The following is a 26,420-nucleotide window of genomic DNA, read 5'->3' as shown; positions in this document are numbered from 1 at the left end:
TGATGTTCATATCGACGAGCGCGAGCGTATTATCTCGGCTGGTCGCGTAGTGCGCGCGCTGCCGCTGATCAGGATCGGGCCGCGGCCGCTCTCAAATTCGGCGCGTTCAGTGCTCCTGCCGATCGTCGCCCCGGGATTCGCGTCTTCCGGTGCTGACGCGTGCGACGGGACGCGCTCGCTCATTCGCACGCCCGTGGTGAGAGCGCGACGAGTGGACGCGCAGCCTATCGCACAAAAGCAATATGGTGACTGACCGACTGATCGGCTGTCGGGGGTGATCCGAGCGCACCGTTCGCGGGGAATGTTTAATAATATTGTCATTGTTAGCCGTGTGCGTCGGTGAGCGCGAGTGATGAACTTGACGTGATCCGCAGCCTCCTCCAAGGCTAAAGAACGTGGGAACCATGTGCGATGTGTGCGTCGACTTTCACGATCTTCTGCTCTCCTGTAAGCAACGCTGCTGCACAGTGTATATACACAGTAGCTCCCGTCCGTTTCTTAACCTCTACCGAGGCTCGCGCGCCCAGACCGATCGCGGCCGAATTTCCCACGAGAAGGCACCGACGCCCGGGGAGGCCCGAAACTTCGAGAAATGCCGAGACGCGAGTCACGTGCCGGAAAGATTTTATAACCTTAACCGACCGGACTTTAACGAAATTCAAACTCGGCTGTTTTATTGAATAAATGCGCTCGCGTTGTTTCGCGGCAGATGGTTCGTTACCTCGCGTCAGCTATTTCGCTCCATTCTTCGATCGCGATTCTGTTAGACTCCTTGCTCTCCCAACGATGCTTCTCGTTTCCCCCGTAGTGATTACTACGCCTGTATATCATTGGGATCATTCTCCACCAGAGAGACCGCGTTCAATGTGTTCCGAAGCACTAACTGCGATATCTTGAAGTGTTATTATGTCATAAAATGTTATTGAATACAAAAGTATATGGAGAAAAGAAGGATACATGGAACTTGTATGTGTGATTTCATATCAGTTACGCTTGCGCATTATTCTTGCAGATGACGAACGTTCGTCAAAGGAACAAGATGCGTTGGCCACATTATGCGTAACAGACGTGGACACGACATTGCATTATGTCAATCAATGGATTCAGAGGTACATTAACTCATCCGATATACTCGTATACTATGCGCTCTCTGCTCAAAATATACTTCTCATAATGATCTTCTTCCAGACAATGTATGTGCTGTTATCGCGAAATTAAGAATTTCGATCGATTTATAAGGCTAATCCAGAGCGTCGTACTCTGTACGTTACAACAGTTGCAAGCTATACAGCAAAATGGGCAGCAAACAAATGTCGCTAAGGAGATCTCCGAGGAGGGGAAGGAGGAGGATGAAGATACGAGCGATAAGCGAAAGTCGAGTGACGCTGCGGAGCATGCACAGGTGGAAGTCCAGACGAAGCAAACCTGGTCCCAGCAGGACAGAGAGAAACTGTTTCATCTCCTCTCGAAGGTCCTGGTGCTGAATTTTCCCCTCTATCTAGCCATGAAGCACGGCGGTGTAATTAACCCGTTGGCTCCCGTCAAGGTGGGGACAACTTTGATGAACAGTGTATTATCTGATCCGTATAAAATTAATATATCACACGACAGGACGAAGGCGGTTACTGCGAGCCACACGACCCCGAGGTGCCGGCGCCGTTGATCCGTGCGGTATCCATCTTTTGCCACCAGGGTGGCTTCAATCTGATGTCCGCCTGCTTCGATACGGAGAACACACTGCCCGTTAGTCTCGCGCACGCCATGGTAGCGGTAGTTTGTAATTTGAAGCTCTGGCTGAACTACGGCAGCGTCATCCAGTTGTTCATACCGTTGCGTAGCCGCGTCATGAAGTACATGTGCCGTCTGGGCGACAAGGAACTGCGTACTCCAGCCGTCAGAACCATGGCTGGTACGTTACCGACAGAAGCGATCATGCTCGGACGTTTCCTTTGTTGATTTTCGCGCGCGTTTAGATTTCATGTGGAGCGCGGTGAAGGATCCGATAGACGCCGTATTACCGAGCTTCGATCGGGACGGGCTCGATCTGGCGTTCAAGTACTTCACCAGCACGACGTTGACCATGAGGCTGGCCGGTGTGGCCCAGATAAACGCCCACATCACCGCGTCCAACGAGCTCTGCAACAGCGAGACCGTCGCCGAGGTGGAGCAAGTGGGGCACGCGCTCGCCGCATGGTTGACCGAGAACAACATCATAGCCCACATATTCGGACCGAACCTGCACGTGGAGGTGATCAAGCAGAGCCACATTATACTGAGCTTCCTGGCGATGGAAGGCAGAATCACATCCTCGGACATGGACACCATGTGGCAGGCAGCGCAGCTCAAGCACTGCGGCCGTCCGGTTTACGACCTGCTGGCGCCACTGGTCAAACATCTCGCGCCCACCCCCGTACTCCATTTGTATTCTTTGTTAGGTAAATTAGAACCTAAGGACCACACGGAGCAGAGTCTGTTCTTAGCGTCGGCTTTGATCAAGTTCATTTGGACGTCCGGCGGCTCGGTAGCGGCTTGTCCGAGAAGTATGGTGATGAAGAACAGAGAGATTCTCAGGAATACCGGCGGAGTCGGTAGCAGTAGCAGCGACCCGAGCGGAATGGACGCCAGCAGTCCTGAAGACGACGAGGAGGAGGAGCCGAGTCCGATACCGTCCGAAGGACCGTCGCCTAGGAAGCAAGCGAGAGCTGACAGCAGCGATGGGGAAGGTATTATTTAGTATATAATAATGATCAGTTTCGGAAAAGTCTACATATTCGAATGTTGCACGCAGGACACTACAAAGGGAAATCGTTGACGACGACGACCGTTGAGTCGAGCCCGGCTGAGATCGAAGGCCTCCACTCGGACAAGTCCGAGGGCAACGGTGAATCGGTGAAGGATCACTCATCGAACGTGATTCAGGAGGAGACGAAGAACAAGCAAAGCGGCTCCGACGCCGAAGCGGACACCGAGAAGTCCAACACGGAGGAGGCGTTCGTGCACGAGAAGAAGAAGCGGAAGATCCTGCGCAAGCGGAAGAGGCCGCCGCGTTCGTTGAACGCCGTCGAGAAGACCTTGGAGGAGATCGTCGGTCAAGACGTCGCGAAGAGCAACCCGTCGAACGGCAGCTTGCACGCGGCGGGCGAGGAGCCGAAGGGCGTGGACGCGTTAGACCGCGTGAAGCAACAGGCGATGGCCCTGGACCCGAGCGACCAGCAAGTTCCCACCACGGCGGCGCTCCTGAGACGCGCCAACAAGAACAAGTACATGCCGTCCCTGGTGGGCTACAACGGGATAGATCGAGCGGCGGCCGACTCGGCGGACAGTTCGCACGACGAGGACGACAGCGACGTGGCCGGTGTGCTCGCCGCCGCGGACGGCCCCGGCGCGGTGATATCCGAGCTCGCCGGTTTGGTGCACGCGACCGGCCCCACGTTCTTACCCTCCGGCCTGGACGAGATGCTGTCGGACGAGGAGGGCTCGTACAGCAGCCGGATATCGAACAAGAGCGAGAAGAACATGGCCGACTTCGACGGCGAGGAGAGCGGCTGCGAGGAGGAGCTCGCACAGTTGGCCGCGCGTCACCTCACCGCCATACAGATGCAGGCTTACCACCCGCACCATTCCACCATGACGATCAGAAGAACGGTCTGCCAGCCGCCGCAGGTGCGAACGATCCGGCAATCGGCCACGAGGCTGAGCTCGCAGTTCAACACGGAGACGGTCTGCAAGCCCGGCAACACGTTGCTGTGGGACCTGCTTCAGGACGATAAGATAGGACAGTTGGGCGAGGGCCTGGCCTCCGAGGCGGAGAAAGCGCTCTGCAATCTGCTCTGCTTCACCGTCGACCGCATCATCCCGGAGAAATTCGTGGAGGGCTGCCTGGAGAATCTGGCGACGAACCGCTCGGTGGTCGTGTCGCTGAGACTGTTGCCGAAGCTGTTCGCGAGCTTCCAGCAGGCCGGCTCGGACCCGCACAAGATAATGCTCAGGGCCAACAACGAGTACGGGATGATGAAGCACTTCTTCAACAATCTGAAGGCCTACATGAGCACGGGACCGAGGAGCAATCTGTACTCGCACCAGACGGAGATCCAGGTCAGGCTGCAATTCCTTTCCTCCATCTTCTCGCCGTTGGGCTCGCCGGACACCTTCCGCCTCAGTCTCGAACAGGTGGACATACTGTGGCAGTGCCTGTCGCAGGATCCGACCTGCGCGGACGAGCTCTTCAGCTGGCTGCTCAGCCAGGCGAAGTCCACGGACCAGCATGCCCTGGGAATGGACACCCTGAAGCACCTCTGTATGCGCAAGCTGCCGAGCCTGCCGGCGGAGACCATCAGTATGACGGGGCTGAGCCTGTTTCAGCAATTGTGCAACCTGGCGCGCCTGGCCGCCACGCAGTACAACGGCCTGCCGGAAGTGGACTCGGTGGGCATGGACTTCTTGTGGCGGATCGCGCTCAAGGCGAAGAGCACGGACGTCAGCATGGCGGCGATACAGTACATCAACGCGTTCTACATGTCGCAGCATCTCAGAATGGAGGCGGAATTCGTGTCGCAGTGTATGACGCATCTCGCGGCGGCCAGCGCCGACCTCGAGACGAACGAGGAGGCGAGTCTACGCTGCATACAGCGCGCCCTGCTCCTGCTGAGGACGCATCTGGAAGCCTTCCGTAAACGTTACGCCTACCACCTGCGCCGTTGGATGCTGGAGGGCAGAGGCGCCGGCAGCTACGTCGCCATGAACACCTCCGACAAGGGCCAGCAGCTGCGGATTTTCGTCCAGCCGGCCGGCATACCGGAGAAGATGAGCTTCATCCTCCTGAACACCGACTATGTGGCCGACCTGAGGGCCGAGGTGGCCAAATGGTGGGACGACACGCAGAACGCCCAGAGCAGCGCGTCCCCTCAGGCCCGAGCGCCGAACAGCGGCTCGGTTTTGGGATCGTTGCTCACCGACGGCCCGATCAGGATGATCACCCAAGGACAGGAGCTGACGATCGACTTCGACGAGAAGACGCTGCAGGAGATGGGCTTCAAGGACGGCCAGCTGGTGTTCATTTCACCCGGCGCCAGCAGGGGCGCGAGCCGCTGCGGCAAGTTAACGCGGGAAGCGGAATCGCCCTCGATGATACCGGCCCCGTCGACCGACTCTCTGCCGACGTTGCTGCTGCTGCAGCCGCAGTACTTCGAGCAGCTGTTCACGCTGATGAGGACCCTCAGCGCCATGAGGAGCACCGTGAAGGGCGGCCAGGAGATCCCGCACACGAAGGCCCAGGTGCTCTCGCGCCGAGTCTGGGACACGCTGACCCTCCTGCCGACGAGTCCGACCTTGCTGCGGGGTTTCCAGAAACTCGGCGAGACGTCCCTTCAGGAACTGTTCGACCCGGCGAGCCCGCAGAAGCTGATGTACTCTTTGTACATAGTCGAGTCCCTGAGCCGACGCGGCGCGACGAATCAGCCGGCGACTAGCAACAACGTGTCGCACGACGGCGGCGGTGACGCGGACGACAATCACGACCACCACCCGGTCGACTGGTCCGCGCTGTTCGTGCAACACGGCGGACTGCGGCACCTCTTCGACATCTTCATGTCGGGCTGCCTGGAGCAAGGGGACGGCAGCGAGTGGCAGCAAGACTGCCTCGCCAGTCTGCTGAAGCAGCTGTGCCATCTCGGGGTCGCGAGGGAGGACAAGAAGCGCCAGAAGCCGGACAAGCTGCTGGTGCCGAAGCTGAGCGAGGCGATGCTGCGAATGATGAACGTCGACACGGTGATGTCGCGGATAACCAGCATCCTGAACGACGCCTCGTCGCCGCTCGACCCGAATCACTACAAGACCGGGCTCTTCGGCCGTTCGCAGGTGATACACTACGCGATGGCGTTGCTGGTCTGCTGGGTGCACAGCGACCCGGCGGTCAGGCAGCAGTACCTCTTCTCCGTCGAGCCGTTCGGCAAGACCTGGCTGCGCCGGCTGGTCCTGGAGGACCCCGAGCCGGCGGTGAGGCGCGAGGTCTGCACGGGTTTGTACAAGCTGTGCCTGGGCACCACCGGCGCGGACGACGACGCGACGGACGTGCCGGGCCTGTTGGTGCCCATGCTGAACACCCTGCTGGAACATCTCGTGATCGCCGAGGCGATGCAGCCGTCCCACCGCAAGCCGGATCTGCACCTGCATCCCGTGTTGGACGACGGCAAGGAGCCGTACGGGCCGGCTTGCCGGGACTTCTTCTGGCTGCTGTGCCGCCTGGTGGACTCGCTGCCGAAGACGGACGACTCGACGAACGCCAGCAGCATCGACCTGGAGACGTTGGCGATACGAGTGATCGACTCCGTGCTCAACCGGGAGCACCTGGAGACGCGGCACAACACGGTGGAGGACGACGCGCTGGTCGGCCTGCTGAATCTCACGTGCAACATCATGGCGCACAACCCGCCCTGCAAGCAGGGCAAGATCGGCCAGAATCTGTTGGACGAGGTGTTCGACTTCCTGTTCGCGCTGCCGAATCCGCGCAGCAAGCACGTGCCGAAGTGCAAGAGCCAGGTGTCGAGGTCGGCCGCCTTCGATCTGCTGGTCGAGCTGGTGAAATTCGCGCCCGGCAACTACAGGATACTGCACGAGAAGCTACTGGCGCAGCACCGTCCCGGGCCGCACTCGCCTTACCCGTGGGATTACTGGCCTCACGAGGACGGACGGTCCGACTGCGGCTACGTCGGCCTCACCAACCTGGGCGCGACCTGCTACATGGCGAGCTGCATGCAGCATCTCTACATGATGCCGCAGGCGCGCGTCTCCATCCTGGGCGCCGACTGCAATCGCGCGAACAAGCACCAGCTGACGCTGCGGGAGCTGCAGCGGATGTTCGCTTACCTGCTGGAGTCCGAGAGGAAGGCGTACAATCCGAGGAGCTTCTGCCGCGTGTACACGATGAACCACGAGCCGCTCAACACCGGCGAGCAGAAGGACATGGCGGAATTCTTCATCGACCTCGTCTCCAAGCTGGAGGAGATGACGTCCGATCTGAAGAACCTCGTCAAGACGCTGTTCTGCGGCGTGATATCCAACAACGTCGTGTCCCTCGACTGCGAGCACGTCAGCAGAACGCTGGAGGAGTTTTACACGGTGCGATGCCAAGTGGCGGACATGAGGAACCTATACGAGAGCTTGGACGAGGTGACGGTCAAGGACACGCTGGAGGGCGACAACATGTACACCTGCTCGCAGTGCGGCAAGAAGGCGCGCGCCGAGAAACGCGCCTGCTTCAAGAAGCTGCCGCACATACTGTGCTTCAACACGATGCGCTACACCTTCAACATGGGCACGATGCTGAAGGAGAAGGTGAACACGCACTTCAGCTTCCCGCTGCGGCTGGACATGTCCGGCTACGTCGAGAAGAAGCTGATGCCGCAGCACTGTCAGGAGGACGAGAGGAAGAAGCGCGACGCCTTGCTGGCGGACGACGCGGAGGAGGAGATGGAACATTACCTCTACGACCTGATCGGCGTGACGGTTCACACCGGCACGGCGGACGGTGGGCATTATTACAGCTTCATCAGGGACCGCACGTCCCCGAACAAGGACAAGTGGTTCCTGTTCAACGACGCCGAGGTCAAGCCGTTCGATCCGAATCAGATCGCGGCGGAGTGCTTCGGCGGCGAGATGACCAGCAAAACTTACGACTCGGTAACGGACAAGTTCATGGATTTCAGCTTCGAGAAGACCAACTCGGCGTACATGCTGTTTTACGAGTGGTGCGCCGAGCCCGGCGAGCAGGCGAAGGAGGAGGAGGCCACGGTCTCGAGCCCCACCGCCGTCAGCGGCCGCTCCTCCGCGTTGATGCGCAAGGACGTGAACATGAAGCTGCCGCCGTTGGAGCTCAGCAAGGAGCTCGAGGACTGGATCTGGCAGGACAACACGCACTTCCTGCAGGACAAGAACATCTTCGAGCACACGTACTTCGCGTTCATGTGGCAGATCTGCGGCTACATACCGCAGACCCTGCTCTCGGTGCAGCCGGACATCACGGAGATGTCGGCGGAGCTGTCCACGTCCTTCTTCATGGAGACGTTCATACACGCCAAGGAGAAGCCGACGATGGTGCAGTGGGTGGAGCTGCTGACGAAACAGTTCAACGCCTCGGCCGGCGCCTGCGCCCGCTTCCTCGAGCGCATGGCCGGCGACTCCTGGTGGCCTATTCAGATTCTAGTCAAGTGTCCTAATCAGATGGTCAGGCAGATGTTTCAACGGCTGTGCATCCACGTGATTCAACGACTGCGCGCTACTCAAGCACCCCTGTACCTTCTCTGCGACGAGGAGAGCGACGCGAACACCGTCGGCACCCGATCCTGCGTCACCAGATTCGTCCGCATGCTGCTGTCGCTGATGGAGCATGCGAAGCAGCATCTCAAGCACCTCACGGAGTACTTCAGCTTCCTCTACGAGTTCAGCAAGATGGGCGAGGAGGAGACCGTTTTCCTCATCCGCGTTCAGGCGATCTCCACGATGGTGAACTTCTATCTCGGCCACAAGACTCACGAGTTCGTCGACGCGGTCAGCGAGGAGGAGGAGGAGGAGGAAATCGTGACTGTGCCCACGGAGAAGCTCCGTTCCGCCTCGTTGGACAAGATGATCACGCTGATAGCGACATTGGTCGAGCGCAGCAGAGGGCCTGATCACAGGCTGGCGTTGTCGCCGGCCGACCTCAGCGCCGTAGCCGGCGGCAAGGGTTTCCCCTTCTTGTACCAGCAGACGCGGGACCTCATCAATCTCGGCCAGACCAGGAACCTCATACAGTCGTTGTGCCGGTGGAACGACCGGCTGGCGATACACGTGGTCACGATGATATTCCAGGCGATAATGAAGCACACCGACATGTGCCAGCCGTTTTTCAAGCTGCTGACCTTGCTGACCGAGAGCTCCGGGCCGAGCGGTCTGCCCTGCATGACCCAGCTGATCCTCAGCAGGGTCTGGGAAGCGGCGAGGGTCGCCCCGCACGGCGCCCTCGAATGGCTGGCCCTCGCGGTCACGAGAAGCAAGCTGGCGCACGCCTGGGTGCTGCAGGGCCTCGACACGTGGCTCCAGCACTTCCTCCTCGAGCACTCCAATCAGAGAGTTCGTTCGGCCGCTGCTTTCCTCCTGGTGTCGTTAGTACCGTCTACGCATTTCCGGCAAGGCTACCGTAGCGCGCACCGCCTCGGTCTCGGCTGCAACGCCTCCAGGGAGCTTCAACTGTCGCCGGAAGCCACTCTGATACTGCATCAGATCTACACGGCGCTTCTGAGGCTGCTGCAACCCGCGAGACATTACATCGACATACAAACTCATGGTACAATGAAGCTCACTGCCTATTTCGCATTGCTCACATACTGCGTAGTCTCTAAGACCGAAAAATTAATGGTGGGTAAACTATATATATATATATATACACACATACACTTAATGATGTACCCTCTCTGACACACCCCCCTTTCCCCTTGCAGTTCGGCCAGTATCTTAACGATCTGTGGACCCTCTTCCATCCGAAGCTCTCGGAACCGAGCATTCCGGTGCACCATAACAAGCAAGCGGTACTCCTGTTCTGGTACCACGTTTGCTCCAATTGCCCGGAGAACGTCGCCATGATACTCCACAATCCGCACATCACGAAGAACATTGCATTTAACTACATACTGTGAGTCGTATTTTATTTTCTTCCAGCGCTTTGCAGGACATCGAGTGACAAATGTAATGCTTTCGATTAGAGCCGATCACGAGGACCAGGATGTCGTGCTGTTCAACAGAGTCATGTTACCCGCTTATTACGGCCTCTTGAGGCTTTGCTGTCAACAATCGCGCACCTTCACGAGGCAACTGGCCGCGCATCAGAATATCCAATGGGCTTTCAAGAACATCACACCTCATCCTACTCAGTATTCAACTGTGAGTTCGTACTTGTTGCCTACTACACATGTGAGTGCGCTGCAACGTGTCTTTCCTTTGCGCAGGCGGTGGACGAATTGTTCAAACTTATGCAGTTGTTAGTTCAGAGGAATCCCGATCAGACCGAACAAGAGGAGGCGGAGATCACATCATTCAGAAGAGGCACATTGTCCTCTTATCTGCAGGGGCTGGATGGCCGTTCGTGTTGGGCGACTCTCATCTCTGCTTTTCGGTATATATATGTATATCAGAGAATTATATCAACACTGATGATCTATCATATCGTATGTGTCGTTGTATGTATCTCGTTCGCTACCTATTCTTTTATATAGAATATCTCCAAATTAGGCCGACAAACGGGGAATGTAAGGTCTAATTTCGGCATATTTTACAACGTATTGTCTGGTGAATTAATGCGCGAAATTTCTTACAGAATTCTCATCGAGTCGGACGACGATCGTTTATACGTTGTTTACAACGGCGGCCTAAGCATGGCCCTAGAAGCGTTTCATATGCTGCATATCATGTACCACGAGGCTACGGCGTGTCACGTTGCCGGCGACCTGGCCGAACTGATCGCCATCATCGTGGAGCTGGTACGCTGTATACGAACCGCCCGGGACGGGCCGGATGCGAGGAACATCCTGGCGAATTGCAAGGAGTGGCCGGACGTGTTGCGCAAACTGGCAACGTTGTTGAACACGTATAATCCGCCGGACATGAGGAACCTCGCCATCGACCTGCTGAAGGAGCTCGTGATGCTCGTCCCCGCGGAAGCGATACTGATCTTAGCGCCGTTACTCTCACACTGCCACGCAGCTCTTCAGGAGTCCCACGCCGCAGTCCCGCCCGGCCCGTACCTGCCGCGAAGATCCACCCCGCCCGGAAAGATGCCGACGAGACCCGCCAGGCCGATGGTGCAGATGGCGGTGCCTCATTCGCAGCTCGAGGCGTCGAAGGGAGTGGATCCGGAATACGATAGCGCGTTGCTCGAGTTTTACCTACCTTATCACGAGCTCATAGACGTCATGTGCAGATTAGCGATCAACAATGACTGTATGACAGATACGCTGGTGAATCTAAGTGCTATGCTCGGTTTCGAGGGTGAGTAAACTGCATCGGGAGGAGGAAGCGCGCGGATATTCATTTCGCGCCCCCGTTGCAGGTGTCCCGTTGCACTTGGCCCTGTTCCCTAGGCTGTGGCTGGACGTTCACGCGACCGCGCACATAGACAGGAAGCACATAGCGTCTCTCCTGTGCTCCTCCTACACGGTGGACTACGTGGACGCGGTGTTGTTGGACGAGAGATCGTCGCTCGGGGTGCCGGCGATACACGCCTTCCTCAAGACTTTCTTCCCGAAGCTGGCCAGCCACGTGCTGACCGAGCAGACGTGCCTGCTCATCGACAACCTGGTCAGCTCGATGACGGCGATGGTGGAGGCGGTGGACATCGAGGCCTCCGCGCAGAGGCTTACCGGCGACCTGCGCGCCTTGACGCTCGTATACAGCAGCAGCGCGAGACTGAAGCCACCCGCCACCCTGTTGCCGGCATTGGAAACTCTGTTGTCGCGCACACGGACTGTCACGGTGAAGAAGAGCGGCTCACCGGACGGCGAGGCACCCGCTAAGAAGCGCAAGCTCGTCAGTGACGACAGCGAACCGGCCGACAAGGATCTGCGCGTCGTGAAGGACGTCGGTATGGAGAACAGCCTGTCGACGGAGGCGGAGGAGAAGGCGGACGTGATGAAGCACGGCGCGATGTCGTCCGAGTCCGGCGACGACAACAAGGCCGCCGCCGCCGCCGCCGCCGCCCGGCAAAAGTCGGGCAACGTTCAGACGGAGGCGATCGCCGGCGGCATCAGCAACGTACCGTCGAGCTTGGTCAGCACCGCGAACGCTTGTACAAATCAATTGCGCTGCACGTTGACCAACGTCTCGTGGCTCGAGATGCTCGAGAGCACCATCGTCGACCTGCAGATGATCGTGCAAGTGCAGAGCAAGAGTAATTAATTCTCATCCGCGGATTCGAACGAACAGGCAGATGGAATATATATACATATATATATATATATATATGTATATGTATGTATGTATGATGATGAGAGGGGGATGCGACGTTGTTGTCCCTCACCGTGTGTATGCGCGTGTGTTGAGTCGTATGCGTGTGTCCGTCTGTATGATCTTGCGTCGATTTAGAAAGAGTTTATGTAACAACGTGAATTCACGCTCCTTCGCAAAAATCGGATGTAACTTAGTATGTAACGAGATGTCGCGAGGAAGGGAAAAAAGTGTATGTCACCGATTGTTTACTTTCCAAATATAGGAGAATATAAAAGTATTTTCGTTACGGTTTAAGTTACGTTATATNAAAAAAAAAAAAAAAAAAAGAGGAAGGTGGGTCGTGTGTATCCGGACTGAGTAATATTTTCACCCGATAAACATTGAGATTTGACTTGTCTCTCTTTCCGGGCGAACCGTGATGCGCGCATTCGAACGTGTGCAATAAATAACGTAAACCATCCAGTATTCAAAAGAACGCGATTGTGCAAGGTATATTAAGTCTTAAGGTACTCTTCAAACGCTATCGAGGGCAACCTTCGTTGACGACATTGCAAAAAAATTGTTTCTACGATTTCGCGCTACACTCGCGCGCGTGTCTGTCTTCTGTGCGTCTGACCGTCTGACTGACTGCTGTGCGTGCAGCACGTGAGTGAGTGAGTGAATGCGGGTGTAAGTACATGTGAAAGGGATCTCACAGGGTTTTTTCGAAAAAAAAGAGGAGCAAAAATCGCTGTACGAAATCGTCCGTTGAAATGTCCGTTACGCTCGCGTGTGTGTGTGTGAGTGTGCGTTCATGTCACACCTCACTATATGTTTCGACGTGTATTTTCCATTGTTCTCTTGCGTTTCGCGAGCCACGTTATTTCGAGGACCGAACGATCTGTCAGGTTTCACCCTGCGTGATGTCTCCGAACTGGTGGAAATTTCGCTTTCAGAATTTGTAAAAAGAAAATGAAGCAGATGGACGTTACCTAGTTCGTTTCTCTTGAAGATCATCGTTGGGCGAGAGAAAGAGAGAGAGGGTAATCTATCGATACGCACGAGTGTGATTCCGATTCGTAGTTGAACCTTTTAATTTCTACGATGATTTCTCATAGGTTCTTAGGTTCTTAGTGAAGTAATATAGCGTAGGATTATATACGATTAATATAAAATCCACTAGAGCGTATATTTATTTATTTTCGACTACCGATGCGCGCTGTTGATTCTTGCGACGGGCCGAGGAGTGCACCTCTCGATCACGCGCCGCTTCGTCTCTCCTATCTGCTTGTCACGCGATATTGTATCGTCGTGTCCCACCGCGACTCTTTCAGATCGCTACACGTATCTTACATCACGATCGTAAGTGCGAGTGACTCGCGGGAAGCGCCGACATATCTCTCGACTCCTGCGAACCTTGCGAGAATGTACCTGCGCCGCGGATTTGTTCTCCCTTCCCTCCCGATCCGTCGATCTTCGTCGAATAATGGCACTAAGAGATCTCGTTCGACTGTAATCCTCGTTTCTTTCGCGATTGATCAGCATTTTTGACCAAGCAAGCGCAAGACGACACTGTTGTATCACAATCTGCGACACACACACGCACATACATACACACGCTGACTCAGCCGTGCACAGAGAGAGAGAGAGAGAGAGAGAGAGAGAGAGAGAGAGAGAGAGAGAGAGAGAGAGAGAAGAACTCTCTCCCGCACTGATGCTGAACTCTCACTCTCGTTCTCTAGATGTCTCATGATAAGCAGTGACTTTGTATGTTTACCGAAATTCTAATGAACACGAGAAGTCGTTCGATAGATATTCGCGCGAAACGATCGATGAGCAATCGCTTTATCCGCTTGATGCAATATATAATTACTTTAAGTGTCGCTAAGATTCAATGTATTTGTGATGAAAATGAGGGAGAAAAAAGAAGAAGAAGAATCGAAGAAATATGTCGGCTCTCTTTCTCTCTATCTTTTTCTCTCTTCCTCTACCGTCTGCCTCTTCTCCGGGCAACAACGCGTTCACTAAATCCGTATAATCCGACGTCGTATCAGCGAACTCGATGAACTTCGTGAATGGCGTGACAAATCGGTCGGTTCTTCTCGAGCACGCTTTTCCACGTCACGAAAATGAGGGAGGAGCAGAGTCGCGAGAAAGAAAGAGGACACCGCCGGGAGGCAGTGCAAAACCGGAAAAAAAAAACGAATACTTGATGCGCGCGATCGATTGACATTTCATACATCCGATGAATTTAATAGATCTCTAATTTAATAAATGTATCTATTATTATTCTGTCTATAAAATATATTATATCTATTAATATTCCATCTGCATGTGTTAATGGATATTAAAAAAAAAAAAAAGAAACGCATAGATAGAATTTAATAGACGAATCTCTCGCAGCGAGATCTGTTAAATTACACTTTTATTCCGGCTGATCGATGTAACTTAATTGATAAAATTGATGAATTCAGTTGACGCGCACGACGACGCGTCTTCTCACGCGCGTTTCCACTCGTGCGAATATCGTGTTTGGTGAACGCGCTGTTTGCAAAGCCATCGTATGCGATACTGAAAGAAGACACCTGTATACTACGTGAAACTACGCACGTGTAGCACGAAAATTCGAATTCGCTCGCAGTAGCAGATTTTCCCACACCGCAGAAGGCCGGAAAGTTTTATCAATCGATCGATCAATCACACATCTTATCTCGCGTAATGTATGTTTGTGTGCGCGTGTATGTGTGTGTTTGCCAATTATAACGCATAGGAAATTATATGAGGAGGAGCGGAATACGGGACGATAATAGGCGTGTAAGTGAGAATTGTGACGTATTCATGAAAGGCGGCACGATCGTAAGCATTTACAGAACTCTGCGTGTTTAATCGATGAGAATTTCGATAACGACGTATACCGAGGGCCGCCCGCCGTGCTTCTCCCGACGGCGACGAGTCGACGGTTTGTAAACGATGTATGTATTATGATGAACGGAAGACGCTCACGGTGGCGAACTCTCGTGTCAAGACTGTAATAAGAAACAAATTTCTCGAGCGCGTTGTGATTCGTCTTTTCTCTTTCCATTTTCCCCCGATCGTTCTTATCCGTTGTCGCGGATCCTCTCACCGAAGAAGCCATGTCTCGCCACATTTGTATCTTCGGCATGTGTTTACATTTGCGTATCCATTATCATTAAGATGTATAGTTTTTCGAACGATAATAAAAATATCTTGATTTTAATGTGTCCCCTCCTCCGCCTTTCCCTGGAAGTGAGAAAAATTCCCGTACGATAATGATTCGTGCGTGACTTTCGGAACCACACTTTTGAAATAATAACAGCCGGACCGCTAACAGGCCGCCCGCGTCATCTAGCGGTGTCACGAAGATGGCGTAAATGGTGTTTAAGTCTCGGCTAAATGGTTCGAGTCTTGGTCAAGCTCACTTTAATTCCCCGCTATGAACCTCTTTTTTTATTTTCGGCCATATCGAGTCAATAACAGGTCGGACACACCTTATTTGCAAGTGGTATGTTCGCGTAATGATGAGTTCGACGACCTTATTTTTTTTTCTTATCTTTAGATAATAAGATCGTTTCTTTCTTTTCCTCGACGGTAGGTATATAATCGCTGTAAAATATTATTGATAATGATTTATTAGATATTAGTTATGAAAAGATTAAAAATTAATCTATAGTTCTTGATGCCTTCACACAATATAATTGAGAGATTGTTGAATTGATACTTTTTATAGCCGTTTATTTGGACGTTAGAATTGGTTCTTTTTTTTTCTTTAAATCGTTCAATCCTGCTTCGAGTGAAAGGTGAACTATACTTCTTAACATGTTTGTACAATTGCGACACACGATTAGACCAGAAAAGCATTTAAATGCGCTAGAGGCGTTGAAATAACTTCTCTATTCGTTCATTTTTTAAGTAAAAAGGAACTGAGAGGAAAAATGAGAGAAAGAAGTTGGAATTCTCATACCTTCCGTTATTCTCCGTGTTTTCCTCCCCCTTCAAATTCCTTTTTCTCAAATTTCACCGGATGTTCAAGCAAGACAAAGTTTCTCGTCATTTTATCTCTGCAGAATTCCGTGACCTACTTTCACCAGCCGCAACATCAGCCTGGAATCAGCTGATTCAACAGTGTCAAGCGTACGTGAGTGGCGAAAGAAGACGAACGGAATATTCCCCGTGTTCTCTCCGACGCGAAATGCGTTTATCCGTTGTTCGCATCCGCAAATACGCGTCAAGAACGATTCGAAACGCGAGTTAAAAAGCGCACCCAATAATACGTAGATCGCACGTCGCGCCTGATCAACTATACATTATGGATAACGCGCGCTCGCCGATGGATAACCTGCTCAACATGCTGTCGGGTTTCAGTGCGGGTCACGAGAAAGGCCTGAAGCAGGGAACTTACAATGCCGTCGCGCTCTTCTTGCTGTTCCTGATCCTGGCGGCAGGATACGGTCTCTACATCATACTAAGCCCTTTCCTCAAACCTCTGATTTGGGCCCTGCTATGCGGCTCCGTCCTGTTCCCGTTCAAGTACTCGTTGGCCACAACAGTGCAGTCGTGGTTCACCAAGGTGGAAACGTCACACACTCCTCTGGTGGTCAACATAAGCCTCCTGCCTGTGCACATATTCAATAATGTTTCCGAGCGCTTGGGCTCCTTCCTGTGGACGAATGTCAAGTACATCGTCGGAGTGCTCCTGTTGCTGTTGGTGATTTTAGGCGTATATCATTACGTTCCCACTGTAATGACGTACTTGGACTGCAGGTTATTCCGTATGCTCGCTGCTGTCTCAGAGTTCTTCATTACAACGTGCAACATTTACACGGTAATTCATGATGTATTTAGACCAGATTTGATTGTACAAATTAATATGAGTTATCCTATCTACCAGTAGAAATGCTGTTTCAATTAGGATATCCTTCATTTAAACATATTCATTTGATATTGTATACTTTTTATATATACTGTAGAAATAGCACAGTATACATCAGCAGATGCTCAATTACACAGGTCTCTACGATACTCATCGGGTACCTGATGATTCTGTACATCCACTGGACACCCGAGAACTCCGTACGATTCTGCTACACGTCCTTCGTGATATGGCTCATCATCAGCATGTACCTGTCGAGCGCGGCGGGCACTTATCGAGTCTACGTGTTCACCGTTCTTCAGATCTTGTACGTTGCAGGCTTCGTCTACGAGGTGTTGTCGATCATGGAGAGCCAAGTGCTGGACAGGCACCTCACGTTCTCGGAGGCCGCGCGCTTAGCTCTGATAAACAATCTGCCGGCGAGCGCGCAGGAGGAGGACAAAGTGGCCCCGCTGAGGTGCGAGAAGCGCCTTGTTCCGGAGGAAGAGAACGCTTCCACCGGAGAAGAAACGAAGGGAGAATTGGAGACCATCGATACGGCGAGGAAGGTCACCCCCACCAAAACGAAACTCGGCCTGAAGTCGATGTCTCTGGACGGCCCAGCGTCGTCCACCGGTAAGCTCGCGCGTAAGCTCTGGCCCAACGTGTACTTCGCGTCGCCGCGCGACCGTTACCTGCTGAGCAGGCTGAAGGCCGAGTTCCGGGTGTCGATGGACATCCAGGACGACAAGGTCGACACCGATAAGTACATGTACGCGGCTCTGTACGCGTGCATCGGTATGCTACTCTGGAAACACCTGTGGATCATGCACATCTTGGTGATCCCGGTGGCCTGCTACATCGTCAAGCAGCTGGGCGGTTACTTCGGCTTCTGGGAGACGATACACAGGCATTGCGACGCGATGGCGCAGGCGGCCAAGTCGTGGTGTCTGGAACGGCACCAGGCGCTCTTACCCTCCAACATCAGAGGCCTCTACAAGATGCTCGTCATCGTGGACGAGAAGGTGCGGGACGCCCTGAAGGGTTCCGTCGACTCGGTGGCGACCATCGCCGTGATACTCGGGCTCATCGTCTTCACCACTTGCGCGTCGATTTTCATCACCGTACAGGTGCGAAAACTCACGTTTCTGCATTTCTCCGAACGCTTCTTTACCCGCCACTCTCGCCAGGTCTACGCGGAAGGTTTGCACCTGGTCGAGGTTACGGGCGAGATCTTGAACTCCTTCATGAACAACTCCGACATCGACTGGGTGCCGGAGAAGTGGGAGGAGTCCGTCAACAGCGTCCTGGACAACGCTTACACCTACGGACGGGGCGCTATATCGGACGGCGTAAGATTCGCTTCTTCGTTCTTCCTTCCGCCTCAAACACCTTTTCTCTCTTGTTGCTTCAGATTCGACGTCTCATGAACGACCTGGAGCCGACGAAGGCCGAGCAGATGGAGAAGAAGGTCTTGGAGCTCTGGGACCGCCTCTACCAGGCATGGATGATGTCGAGCGAGGACAGCAATCTCGTCGGTCCTACCGTGGACATCACGTCCGCGTACAACGCTTGGGAGAGCCTGAAGGAGGGCTTCGAGAAGACACCTCTCCGTAAGGCACCTTGAGGCTCCCGGAAAATTGTTCGCGAAACATGATGGTTCCATCTTCTTCCAGAGATGTTCAACATGACAAGCATGCAAAATTTCGTAAAGGAGAACATCGGTATCCTGATGTCGGTGCTCGATTCCGTCTGGAGCATCGTCAGGGGCAACATGTCCATCATACTGACGATTTTCACGGAGCTCTTCTACGTCGTGCTCATGAGCGGCTCGGCAGTACTTAACTTCGCACTCAGTACGGTACGTGTCTCTTTCCGTCGCTAATTTCTATCGAACGAAAGATGGAGGATTCCTTCATTTCAGGTTGTGTTCTTCACGACCTTGTTCTACTTGCTCAGCTCCAGTGGTAAAACTTACAAGCCCATCGAACTGACGACTACGTACAGCCCGATCAGCTGTCACAGGTGAGTGCCCTGAGCGCGCGTACGTATTTCTCATTACATGCTTCTGAGGAAGCAGATCGCTTTCGAACTTTCACGAGAACGTTTACTTTTAACAAGCACGCCGCACATAGAAGGGTGAGTGAGTGTGTGTCAACTCGCTTAGGTCGATATCATCCTTTGCAAGAAAAAGAATTGAGCTCCTCGTGAGTGATACGCACGACAGTGATATCGCTTTGTCCAGGTTCGCCATGGCGTTGCAGGAGGCGGTGATCGAAGTGTTCGCCGCCACCTTCAAGCTCGCCTCGTTCTTCGGCATGTGGACGTGGTTCATACACAACCTGTTCCAAGTGAAGATCGTCTATCTACCGTCGGCCTTCGCGACTATGCTGGGCGCGGTGCCCTTCTTGGACGCGTACATCGCCTGTATCCCGGCCACGGTGGAACTCTGGTTCACTCGCGGCTCCGTGATCGCCATCCTCTTCTTCCTCTTCCACTTTTTGCCGTGCAATATCGTGGTGACGGAATTCTACAAGGAAATTAAAGGGTAATCGCATCGTCGCCTATAACGCTCTTACCGCAGCTTTCTCGCAGCAACGAGACCCTCGATAACCGCGTTATTTTTTTCATTTCTTCAAGAAAGTGCGCGTTACTTAAAAATAATAAAAAAAAAAGAAACTCTCAACTTTAAAAAGTAGCTATCTAAAGAATAACCAAGTTAAAAAGTCCTTATCTGTCGTTGCAATTCTCGTTTATTGTTTCAGTGGCGGGCATCCTTATCTAACAGGCCTGTCGATAGCGGGTGGGATCTTCTGTTTAGGCGTGGAAGGAGCGATATTCGGTCCCCTGTTGCTCTGTTGCATCATGGTCGCCATAAACATGAGTCGACGTTATCTGCATTCGCCGTCCTCCGCGATGGAGAATCGTACGGTGTACTTGGAGACGCCGTGACACGAAATAACGAATCGAAATAACTTTACGCTTATTAGCTAATAAGACTAATAACTTTAACTGCGTGAAACATCGCGACCTATCGGTTTAGCTCCGGCTTTCTCGTTGTAAGATTATGAACGTTGCATCGAACGTGCAGCGCGCTTGCACATACACACATATGCTTGACAGCGTGTGCAAACTCGCGCTTTGCACATTTCTTATGTGATGCGACAATGCGACTGTACGATTCGCTCGTATGTAACAGAGGAACCTCAGCTTACGCTTATATTTACACCTAAAAATATTTATATATACATATATATATATATATATATACGCGTATTTGTGAAATATTTTTTTTTATTTATAAGCGCTTTCTCTCGAGAATGAGACGTTCTTGGTTCCTTTCTTTTTTTTTAGTGGATCTGAAAGCAGGTAACAGACTTTTACAATCTTCCCTGCATCATGCTACATTTTTTTTCTACACATAAACAACACGTTATCGATCGTTATACAGGATATAATTTTTTTTAATTATTTTACATGTTGCATTTCTTGACTTGAGTAACGCGTATTTTGCCGCAATATATTGTTTCAATTTACACACGTAAGTATATTTAGTCATCAATTATTAACTACCGGTTGTATTAATTTGTGTTATATAGGAAGAAACGATATACGCGTCGATATGATACTAACTTCACAGATCTAACGAGTTACTTTTCATGTAAAAAAAAAAAAGATATACAGCCAAAGATTACGATAATAAATTTTCTTAATGTTTCGTCGCGTGTGTTAAGTTCTAAAAATTCCAGTTTGCGCAGAAAGCGATAAACGATCAAAGTGGTCCCACTCGCTACAACGCGATGTTGGTATCCATGATAGTCGGCGGTACCGTAATTATGCTTATCTTTCTCATCGGATTGGAAATTTATTTGCACTACGATCATTATTTTCCGCTGAGAACGGCCTGAGGAGAGTGATGGTACTAATTTATTTGAGAAAATTTATTCTTTCGGCTCTTGAGAGAATCCAGTAATTATAATATAAATCAGCATCTCGCATTACATGCGTGTGATAAATCATGTGTCCTTAAACGTCAAGATTAATGCGCGTTTTCTGTCTCGTAGTCGTCAGCCAAATCGCCATGCGCATGGTAAATGTCGGACAACACGGTTATTTTTAGATTTTCGCGCAACAATTCCATCGTGGTCGCCTCGTGCGTGTGGAAAATCACTTCTTTCCGCTGCTCGAACATGTGGAAGCCATTTTCGGAAAAACGGCCGCGTATGTTGCCCACTTCTAACCAGACGAATAGCGCTATATTGTCCGTCTTTAATATGAGCTTGAAGTCTGGATAATTGGAGAGTTTCCCAGGCAAGTGATTCTCCTCGATTACCAACTGCAAGAAAATCGATTAAATTTTTGAATTAAATCGATAGACAAATAAGTCTAAAAATCAAGTCTGAAGGAACTAGTACTGCGGTAAGGCGGTATTTTTCTAAGAAGGTTTTTTTTAATAATATGATCACACACCTCTAGGTTGATTTTATAATAATTATAGCATGTCAAATATGATTTATGTTACTACACTATATGTATTACAGATTCCCTTACAGTAACATTGGCTAATGCTATATCCGCATCCTTCAATGCAATGGGATATACGTAATTAACCGGCGCGATCAGAGACCTGGACTCGTCTGTGAACGACAAAGTGACTACGCAAGATTTCTTGGCGGATTGCAATGAACCACAGCCCACTTCGGAGAGAAACGCGTCTAACCAGAAGGTTGTAATTTTTATGGCTTTGTTGGGTGGCTGAAAGCATTAATACAAAATTAAGTCACTGTACACACGTATATATGTACTGATATGACAACTTCATTATGATGTAGTACTTACTACTATGATATTGTTGTAGGACTTTGTGTGCACAGGTGTCATAGATTTCCAGTTGTAAACGCGAATATCCAGGTGGCAATTTGTCAACCAGTACAATCGGTCGGATATGGCGTATATTGTGAGCTCATCGGAGCTCACTAAGCGCGGCGAAACGATAATCGGTGCGAAGAAGTCCTTGGCGTAGTGATGAAGCATTTTCCATCGACCTTCAATATCTATAAAGCAAAGATATTCTTGTATTTCCTCCCCCTTTTTTACCTCAAATTTATATGTACTGTTTATATGTATGAAATATAATTGAGAAAAAAGATTTTGTATTTGAAGTCTTCTTTTATTTACAAGCGCTTTCTCTCGAATGACACATTCCTAATTCTTTTTTCAATTAATTTCAATCTATTATTATTTTCAGAATAAGAACGGCAATTCGAACTTCTTCAGCTATCTTCTAGGTTAATTTCGCTCGTTGTAATGTTTGGAAGTATCAGTGCCTTCGATTACCTATGGAGGACCATGAAGGTGCCTGCCAGACGTCGTTCAACTGCCAATAGAGAGCCCCCATCGTCATACCTTCACCAATAGAATTCACTTCGGATTTGAGTTGCCTGTACCCTTCCGTCTCTACCTTCACAGAGACCGCCTGATTGATTTGGCTAAGGTACACGTAAGTTTCAAAATCTTTTACGCTGTCATTACTTTGCGGTAGAACGAAGTTCTGCGAGATCAGTATCTTCATGAACTCATTGCCGAATGGCAGATGTTGCCGGTGTTTTATGAAATCACTGTCCATGCTGAGATCCTTCGCGGTTTCGGCAGCCGTTATCATCGTGTATACCGACGGCCAAGATTGAAACCCGTACTCGGAGCAAAACCTTGTTCGAGGATACTGACTGACGTCCCATCCATTTTTGAGATAGTTGTAATAGTGAACTGAAAGAAGAAGATATTTAACCTTATAACTGCAAAGAACCATGTACAATATATATATATATATATACAAAGAAAAAGTTTATATATAAAGACGATTTTCATCAAAGTTTAATTAAGGTAATCGACGATATTTAAAATACGTCTCTCAACTTACCTGCTCTATTTTGTTAACACAGATAGAAATTATTAACTTTTCGATTATTGTTGAACGACAAGTTACAGAACTAGAAACCGATTCTTAATGTTATTCACCGATTAGCTTAATTGGACATTTTTGGTGAAAGTCATTCTATAAGTGGAATTACTCCTTTTAGTCTTTACTACTTTACTATTTCCACCAGTAGCACATTCTTACGTTGACTTTGCGAAGCATCTTCAAAGAACAAACAGTGAGATCCGTTTTTCTTTGGAGCAAGCTGCCGTGATAATTATGAATATTAATGAATATTAATATTAATTACAGTCGAACGATACGTTACCGTCGCCGTAGAAATTTGAGTAGGGATCCACGCCGGTATAATTATACGTCTCCTCGAGCGCCCCGTTGCCCGGACTAGACACGAGGAACGGCCTCAGGGGATCCAGCGTTTCCACTTCGATCTTGAGCAGGTTCACGTAGAGTTCCACGTAATCCGTCTTGTAAACTTCGGCGGAGCCGGTGCCGTACCAGTTGCCGTAGAGCGCCGCCTCGTTCTCGTTGTTGCCGGCCCACAACACGATGCTCGGGTGATTCTTCAGACGTATCACGTTCTGCACCACCTCCTCTTTCACATTATTCAGGAACGATTCGGTCGTGGGATACATGGCACAAGCGAACATGAAATCCTGCCAGATCATGATGCCGTACTCGTCGGCCAAGTCGTAGAACAACTTGGACTCGTAGATACCGCCGCCCCAAACCCTCAGCATATTCATGTGCGTTTCCTTGGTGGACGACAACAAGTGCCTGATGGTTTCTTCTTTCGCACCCAATTCCGGGAAGATACTGGCCGGGATGAAATTGCTGCCCTTCGCGAAGACCGGCACACCGTTTATGCGGAAGTAAAAGCTCCGACCGTTATCCAACGGCTCCTGCATCAGCTTCACCGTTCTGAAGCCCACACGGATCTTCTTGTGCAATATATCATCCATCGTTATCACCGTAGTGGACAAGTAATACAAGTGTTGCTTGCCGTAGCCGTTCGGCCACCAAGCCTCTACGGCGTCCTGCGGAAGGAAAAAAAGTGACGTTAATTAACGCACCATGGAAGATTTTATTCTCAAATCTGTCTTAAAACTTTTATTTATATAAAATGGGAAAGTACGATTTTTTTCTTAATACAGATTTATGTGTAAATTTCGTGAGAGGAAGTAAATTTTCCAATTTGGAATTTTTGGAGAGTTTGCTCTCATTAAATTTCCCCGAATCTCGCACTCAAGAAAATGAAAAATAGAATAATTTTGTTAATATAAACTTAAATTCGTTTGGAAATGAACTCTCTCCCTAATCGCGAAATAATAAATAATGGCATCAATTTTGACAGAAATATTTAACTTCTTCTCGTAAACGCTGTCGCACTCACCGTAGGCACGGTCAGTTGAATGTTAATCTTTACGTATCTCTCGCTCGTGTCGAGCATTACTTCGCTGGTGTTACTGATGACCTTGTCCTGCGCGATGTGCAACGTCGCTGCGGAGGTGACGACGAAGTTCTGCAACTCATTGCTCTTGTTCCGCGTTACCTCGAGATATATCGTAACGAGGATCCACCACTTGTCATTTTGCTTACGTATATCGGCCGTGACGTCGTTCATCATTACATCGTTCACGGGAATCAATTCGACGTCCTTCCTGCAAGCTTATCTCACGTGACGCGTGTGAAGGTGACACGAGGTGATGCAAGGTTTCTAATTACCAGATGCCGATCGAGGGAAAAGCGGGCCCCCAGTCCCACGAGAAGCTGGCTTGCATCTTACGGATGTGATTCACGTGGCAAACTCCGTTGTACTCCTTGGGCACGCACACCGGCCGTACGATGTAGCTCCTCTGCTGCTCATTGTACAGATCCTCCGCCACTTTGACGGCCGAACGGAACGCGACCTTCAGTATATTCTGCCCTTCCTGCAAATCCCCAAATGAAGTTATATCGGAACTCTCTCACTCGTCGCACGACGCTCCGCACCTGGATGTGATCCGTCACGTCGAAGGTATACCTCAGGAACATGTTCGTAGTCTCGCCAACCGCCCGGTCGTTCAAAGTGATACTGGAGAACGTGTCGACTCCGTGAAAGACCAAGACGATCCTTCGGGCTTTCGGGAAATCGTGGCCCACTGAAAAGCGTGCGATTTAGACTTCCCTCATCATCGGGTTGCGCTGTTTGATCGCGGTGTTCTTCTCGAATTTACCGGTGAATTCTTTAATGTAAGTCACAGATTGATTCCCGACCCAACGATTGTTCACGTCGTTCATCCCTAGCAGGTTGTCCTCTATCAAGTTATTCATGTACAAGTCTGTATAAATTCCTCCAGGGACAGTTCCACTAAACTCAACATCTATGAAGTATGATAATTATGAAATCAGTATTGAATAACATCCTGAAGAAAGACATTGTCACGGATTAGAAACGGATTACGCTATTTATGCTAGATCTTAATAAACTGAAGTTCTAATCTTATCACTATTTTCGGAGTTCACCTGGAAAAGATATTTTTATCGTAATTTCATTGGGCATTGTACCATACGGCGAGACAAATAACGACTCACTTGTTCCTGGCAAAGGATAGAAATATCTTGTGGTACTTACCACAGCCATTGATGGTTCCATTCCATGCGCCATTTAGGGTTATGGTCTGACACTTTATACCAATTAGAGATGAAATCCACAATGTCAAGGTGGAGAGTCTCATGTTACCTGGTAGTGTGGATACGTTGGTAAATGATGATCACCTAAAGGCAAGAACTGACAGGAATTAATTCAATGAGGGCTCTTTGTGCATTCAGTACTTTTTACATCGCAGAAGAGTGCGCAATCCCTTGTAAAGATTACAATAAAAACGGAACAGTAGCTCATTCGAACGGTAATTTTGTACTATCTTCGTTCCAGAAATGCTCTTCATAATCATCGATTATCGCTTCCGATGAAGCCCAAGTTTGCTCCTCATGTGCTAACCTTTGATATCAGGAGAGAATGATGTGCTATATATTGCATTTATCTTATCTCATCATTTCGTAATGGCTGATGGAGAGTGTATTGTTAAATGGTACGAAAATGTCGATCGAAAAAAACATTGTTGAAGAAAAGATATGTACGTTATCGCAAAACTCTTATAGATATCTTATTCAATTGACACGACATAATAGTAACAATTTTGTTGCTTATCATACGTGTACGAATATACGCAAGGTTAATGAAAACTCTTGTGTGACAATCCTTAGTGTTATTTTATTTATAAACAACAATGTGATTTTCTATCGGTATAAAAATATCATCTTAATTTCAGCGTGTCGACACACACACACGTTGCATGTAAATTCATATGATTTACTGTGACGATTATATGTACATATAATCCGTTAAAAAAATGTCCTGCAATTTCTTACTACGAGACAATCATCAATTTGATGCTTTAATAGTTCGTTTCAGAGGTTGCTTGGAATTACTGTGCGTATATTGCATAACAGAAGTATCATTCATATCGTGCGAATGGAATCTATTTATACATATTCGACAAGTTCTGAGAAAAAAAAAAAATATATATGGCATATATATACGCATATAATATAAATAATTGGGAGATTATATAATCTCCCAATTATTTATATTTTATGCGTGTAATATAAAAAAAAAAAAAA

The 26,420-nt window shown here is 50.1% G+C and overlaps 3 protein-coding genes across 4 annotated transcripts in view; 2 read left to right on the top strand and 1 right to left on the bottom strand.

The window, feature by feature from the left end:
* Positions 1 to 49: 49 nt before the first annotated feature.
* On the top strand, positions 50 to 12,279 carry LOC106743504 (ubiquitin carboxyl-terminal hydrolase 34). Its single transcript, XM_014617411.1, has 11 exons — positions 50 to 447; positions 1,013 to 1,109; positions 1,189 to 1,546; positions 1,612 to 1,909; positions 1,974 to 2,723; positions 2,789 to 9,390; positions 9,474 to 9,664; positions 9,735 to 9,912; positions 9,978 to 10,144; positions 10,346 to 11,016; positions 11,078 to 12,279. Exons 1-11 carry the CDS (start codon positions 405 to 407, stop codon positions 11,920 to 11,922), a joined length of 10,200 nt encoding a protein of 3,399 aa, XP_014472897.1. The 5' UTR covers positions 50 to 404; the 3' UTR covers positions 11,923 to 12,279.
* A 3,051-nt stretch (positions 12,280 to 15,330) lies between these two features.
* Positions 15,331 to 20,540, top strand: LOC106743534 (transmembrane protein 245). Of its 2 annotated transcripts, XM_014617475.1 has the most exons (10): positions 15,331 to 15,475; positions 16,038 to 16,795; positions 16,981 to 17,952; positions 18,013 to 18,174; positions 18,237 to 18,435; positions 18,499 to 18,683; positions 18,747 to 18,847; positions 18,944 to 18,961; positions 19,068 to 19,370; positions 19,588 to 20,540. In XM_014617475.1, exons 2-10 carry the CDS (start codon positions 16,280 to 16,282, stop codon positions 19,772 to 19,774), a joined length of 2,643 nt encoding a protein of 880 aa, XP_014472961.1. In that variant the 5' UTR covers positions 15,331 to 15,475; positions 16,038 to 16,279; the 3' UTR covers positions 19,775 to 20,540. The 2 variants fall into 2 exon arrangements, with proteins under 2 accessions (XP_014472961.1, XP_014472970.1); XM_014617484.1 differs by lacking the exons at positions 15,331 to 15,475; positions 18,944 to 18,961 and having other exon boundaries at positions 15,822 to 16,795.
* A 208-nt stretch (positions 20,541 to 20,748) lies between these two features.
* LOC106743410 (beta-mannosidase) overlaps positions 20,749 to 26,420 on the bottom strand; it is an 11,735-nt gene continuing 6,063 nt past the window's right edge. The window contains exons 7-16 of the mRNA XM_014617221.1: positions 25,372 to 25,502; positions 24,974 to 25,120; positions 24,750 to 24,898; positions 24,483 to 24,688; positions 24,151 to 24,418; positions 23,068 to 23,794; positions 22,160 to 22,588; positions 21,662 to 21,876; positions 21,374 to 21,577; positions 20,749 to 21,158 (exon numbers count right to left, since the gene is read on the bottom strand). Of these exons, the coding sequence (XP_014472707.1) occupies positions 20,862 to 21,158; positions 21,374 to 21,577; positions 21,662 to 21,876; positions 22,160 to 22,588; positions 23,068 to 23,794; positions 24,151 to 24,418; positions 24,483 to 24,688; positions 24,750 to 24,898; positions 24,974 to 25,120; positions 25,372 to 25,502 (2,773 nt within the window). The 3' untranslated portion in view covers positions 20,749 to 20,861. The remainder of the gene's footprint in view (positions 21,159 to 21,373; positions 21,578 to 21,661; positions 21,877 to 22,159; positions 22,589 to 23,067; positions 23,795 to 24,150; positions 24,419 to 24,482; positions 24,689 to 24,749; positions 24,899 to 24,973; positions 25,121 to 25,371; positions 25,503 to 26,420) is intronic.

The sequence above is a fragment of the Dinoponera quadriceps genome, unplaced genomic scaffold (genome assembly GCF_001313825.1).
Source record: "Dinoponera quadriceps isolate SergipeBrazil2010 unplaced genomic scaffold, ASM131382v1 scaffold9, whole genome shotgun sequence".
NCBI lineage: Eukaryota > Metazoa > Arthropoda > Insecta > Hymenoptera > Formicidae > Dinoponera > Dinoponera quadriceps.
Note: the sequence above shows the minus strand (reverse complement) of the source record. Positions and strands in the feature narration are given on the sequence as shown.

Excerpts from the sequence above, each read along its gene's own strand:
- LOC106743504 (XM_014617411.1), top strand. The coding sequence starts at position 405 with ATGTGCGATGTGTGCGTCGACTTTCACGATCTTCTGCTCTCCT. Across the intron at positions 1,547-1,611 it reads ACCCGTTGGCTCCCGTCAAG|GACGAAGGCGGTTACTGCGA; the intron begins GTGGGGACAACT and ends ATCACACGACAG. Across the intron at positions 9,665-9,734 it reads ATTGCATTTAACTACATACT|AGCCGATCACGAGGACCAGG; the intron begins GTGAGTCGTATT and ends GCTTTCGATTAG.
- LOC106743534 (XM_014617475.1), top strand. The coding sequence starts at position 16,280 with ATGGATAACGCGCGCTCGCCGATGGATAACCTGCTCAACATGCTGTCG. Across the intron at positions 18,175-18,236 it reads GGGGCGCTATATCGGACGGC|ATTCGACGTCTCATGAACGA; the intron begins GTAAGATTCGCT and ends TTGTTGCTTCAG. Across the intron at positions 19,371-19,587 it reads TTCTACAAGGAAATTAAAGG|TGGCGGGCATCCTTATCTAA; the intron begins GTAATCGCATCG and ends TTATTGTTTCAG.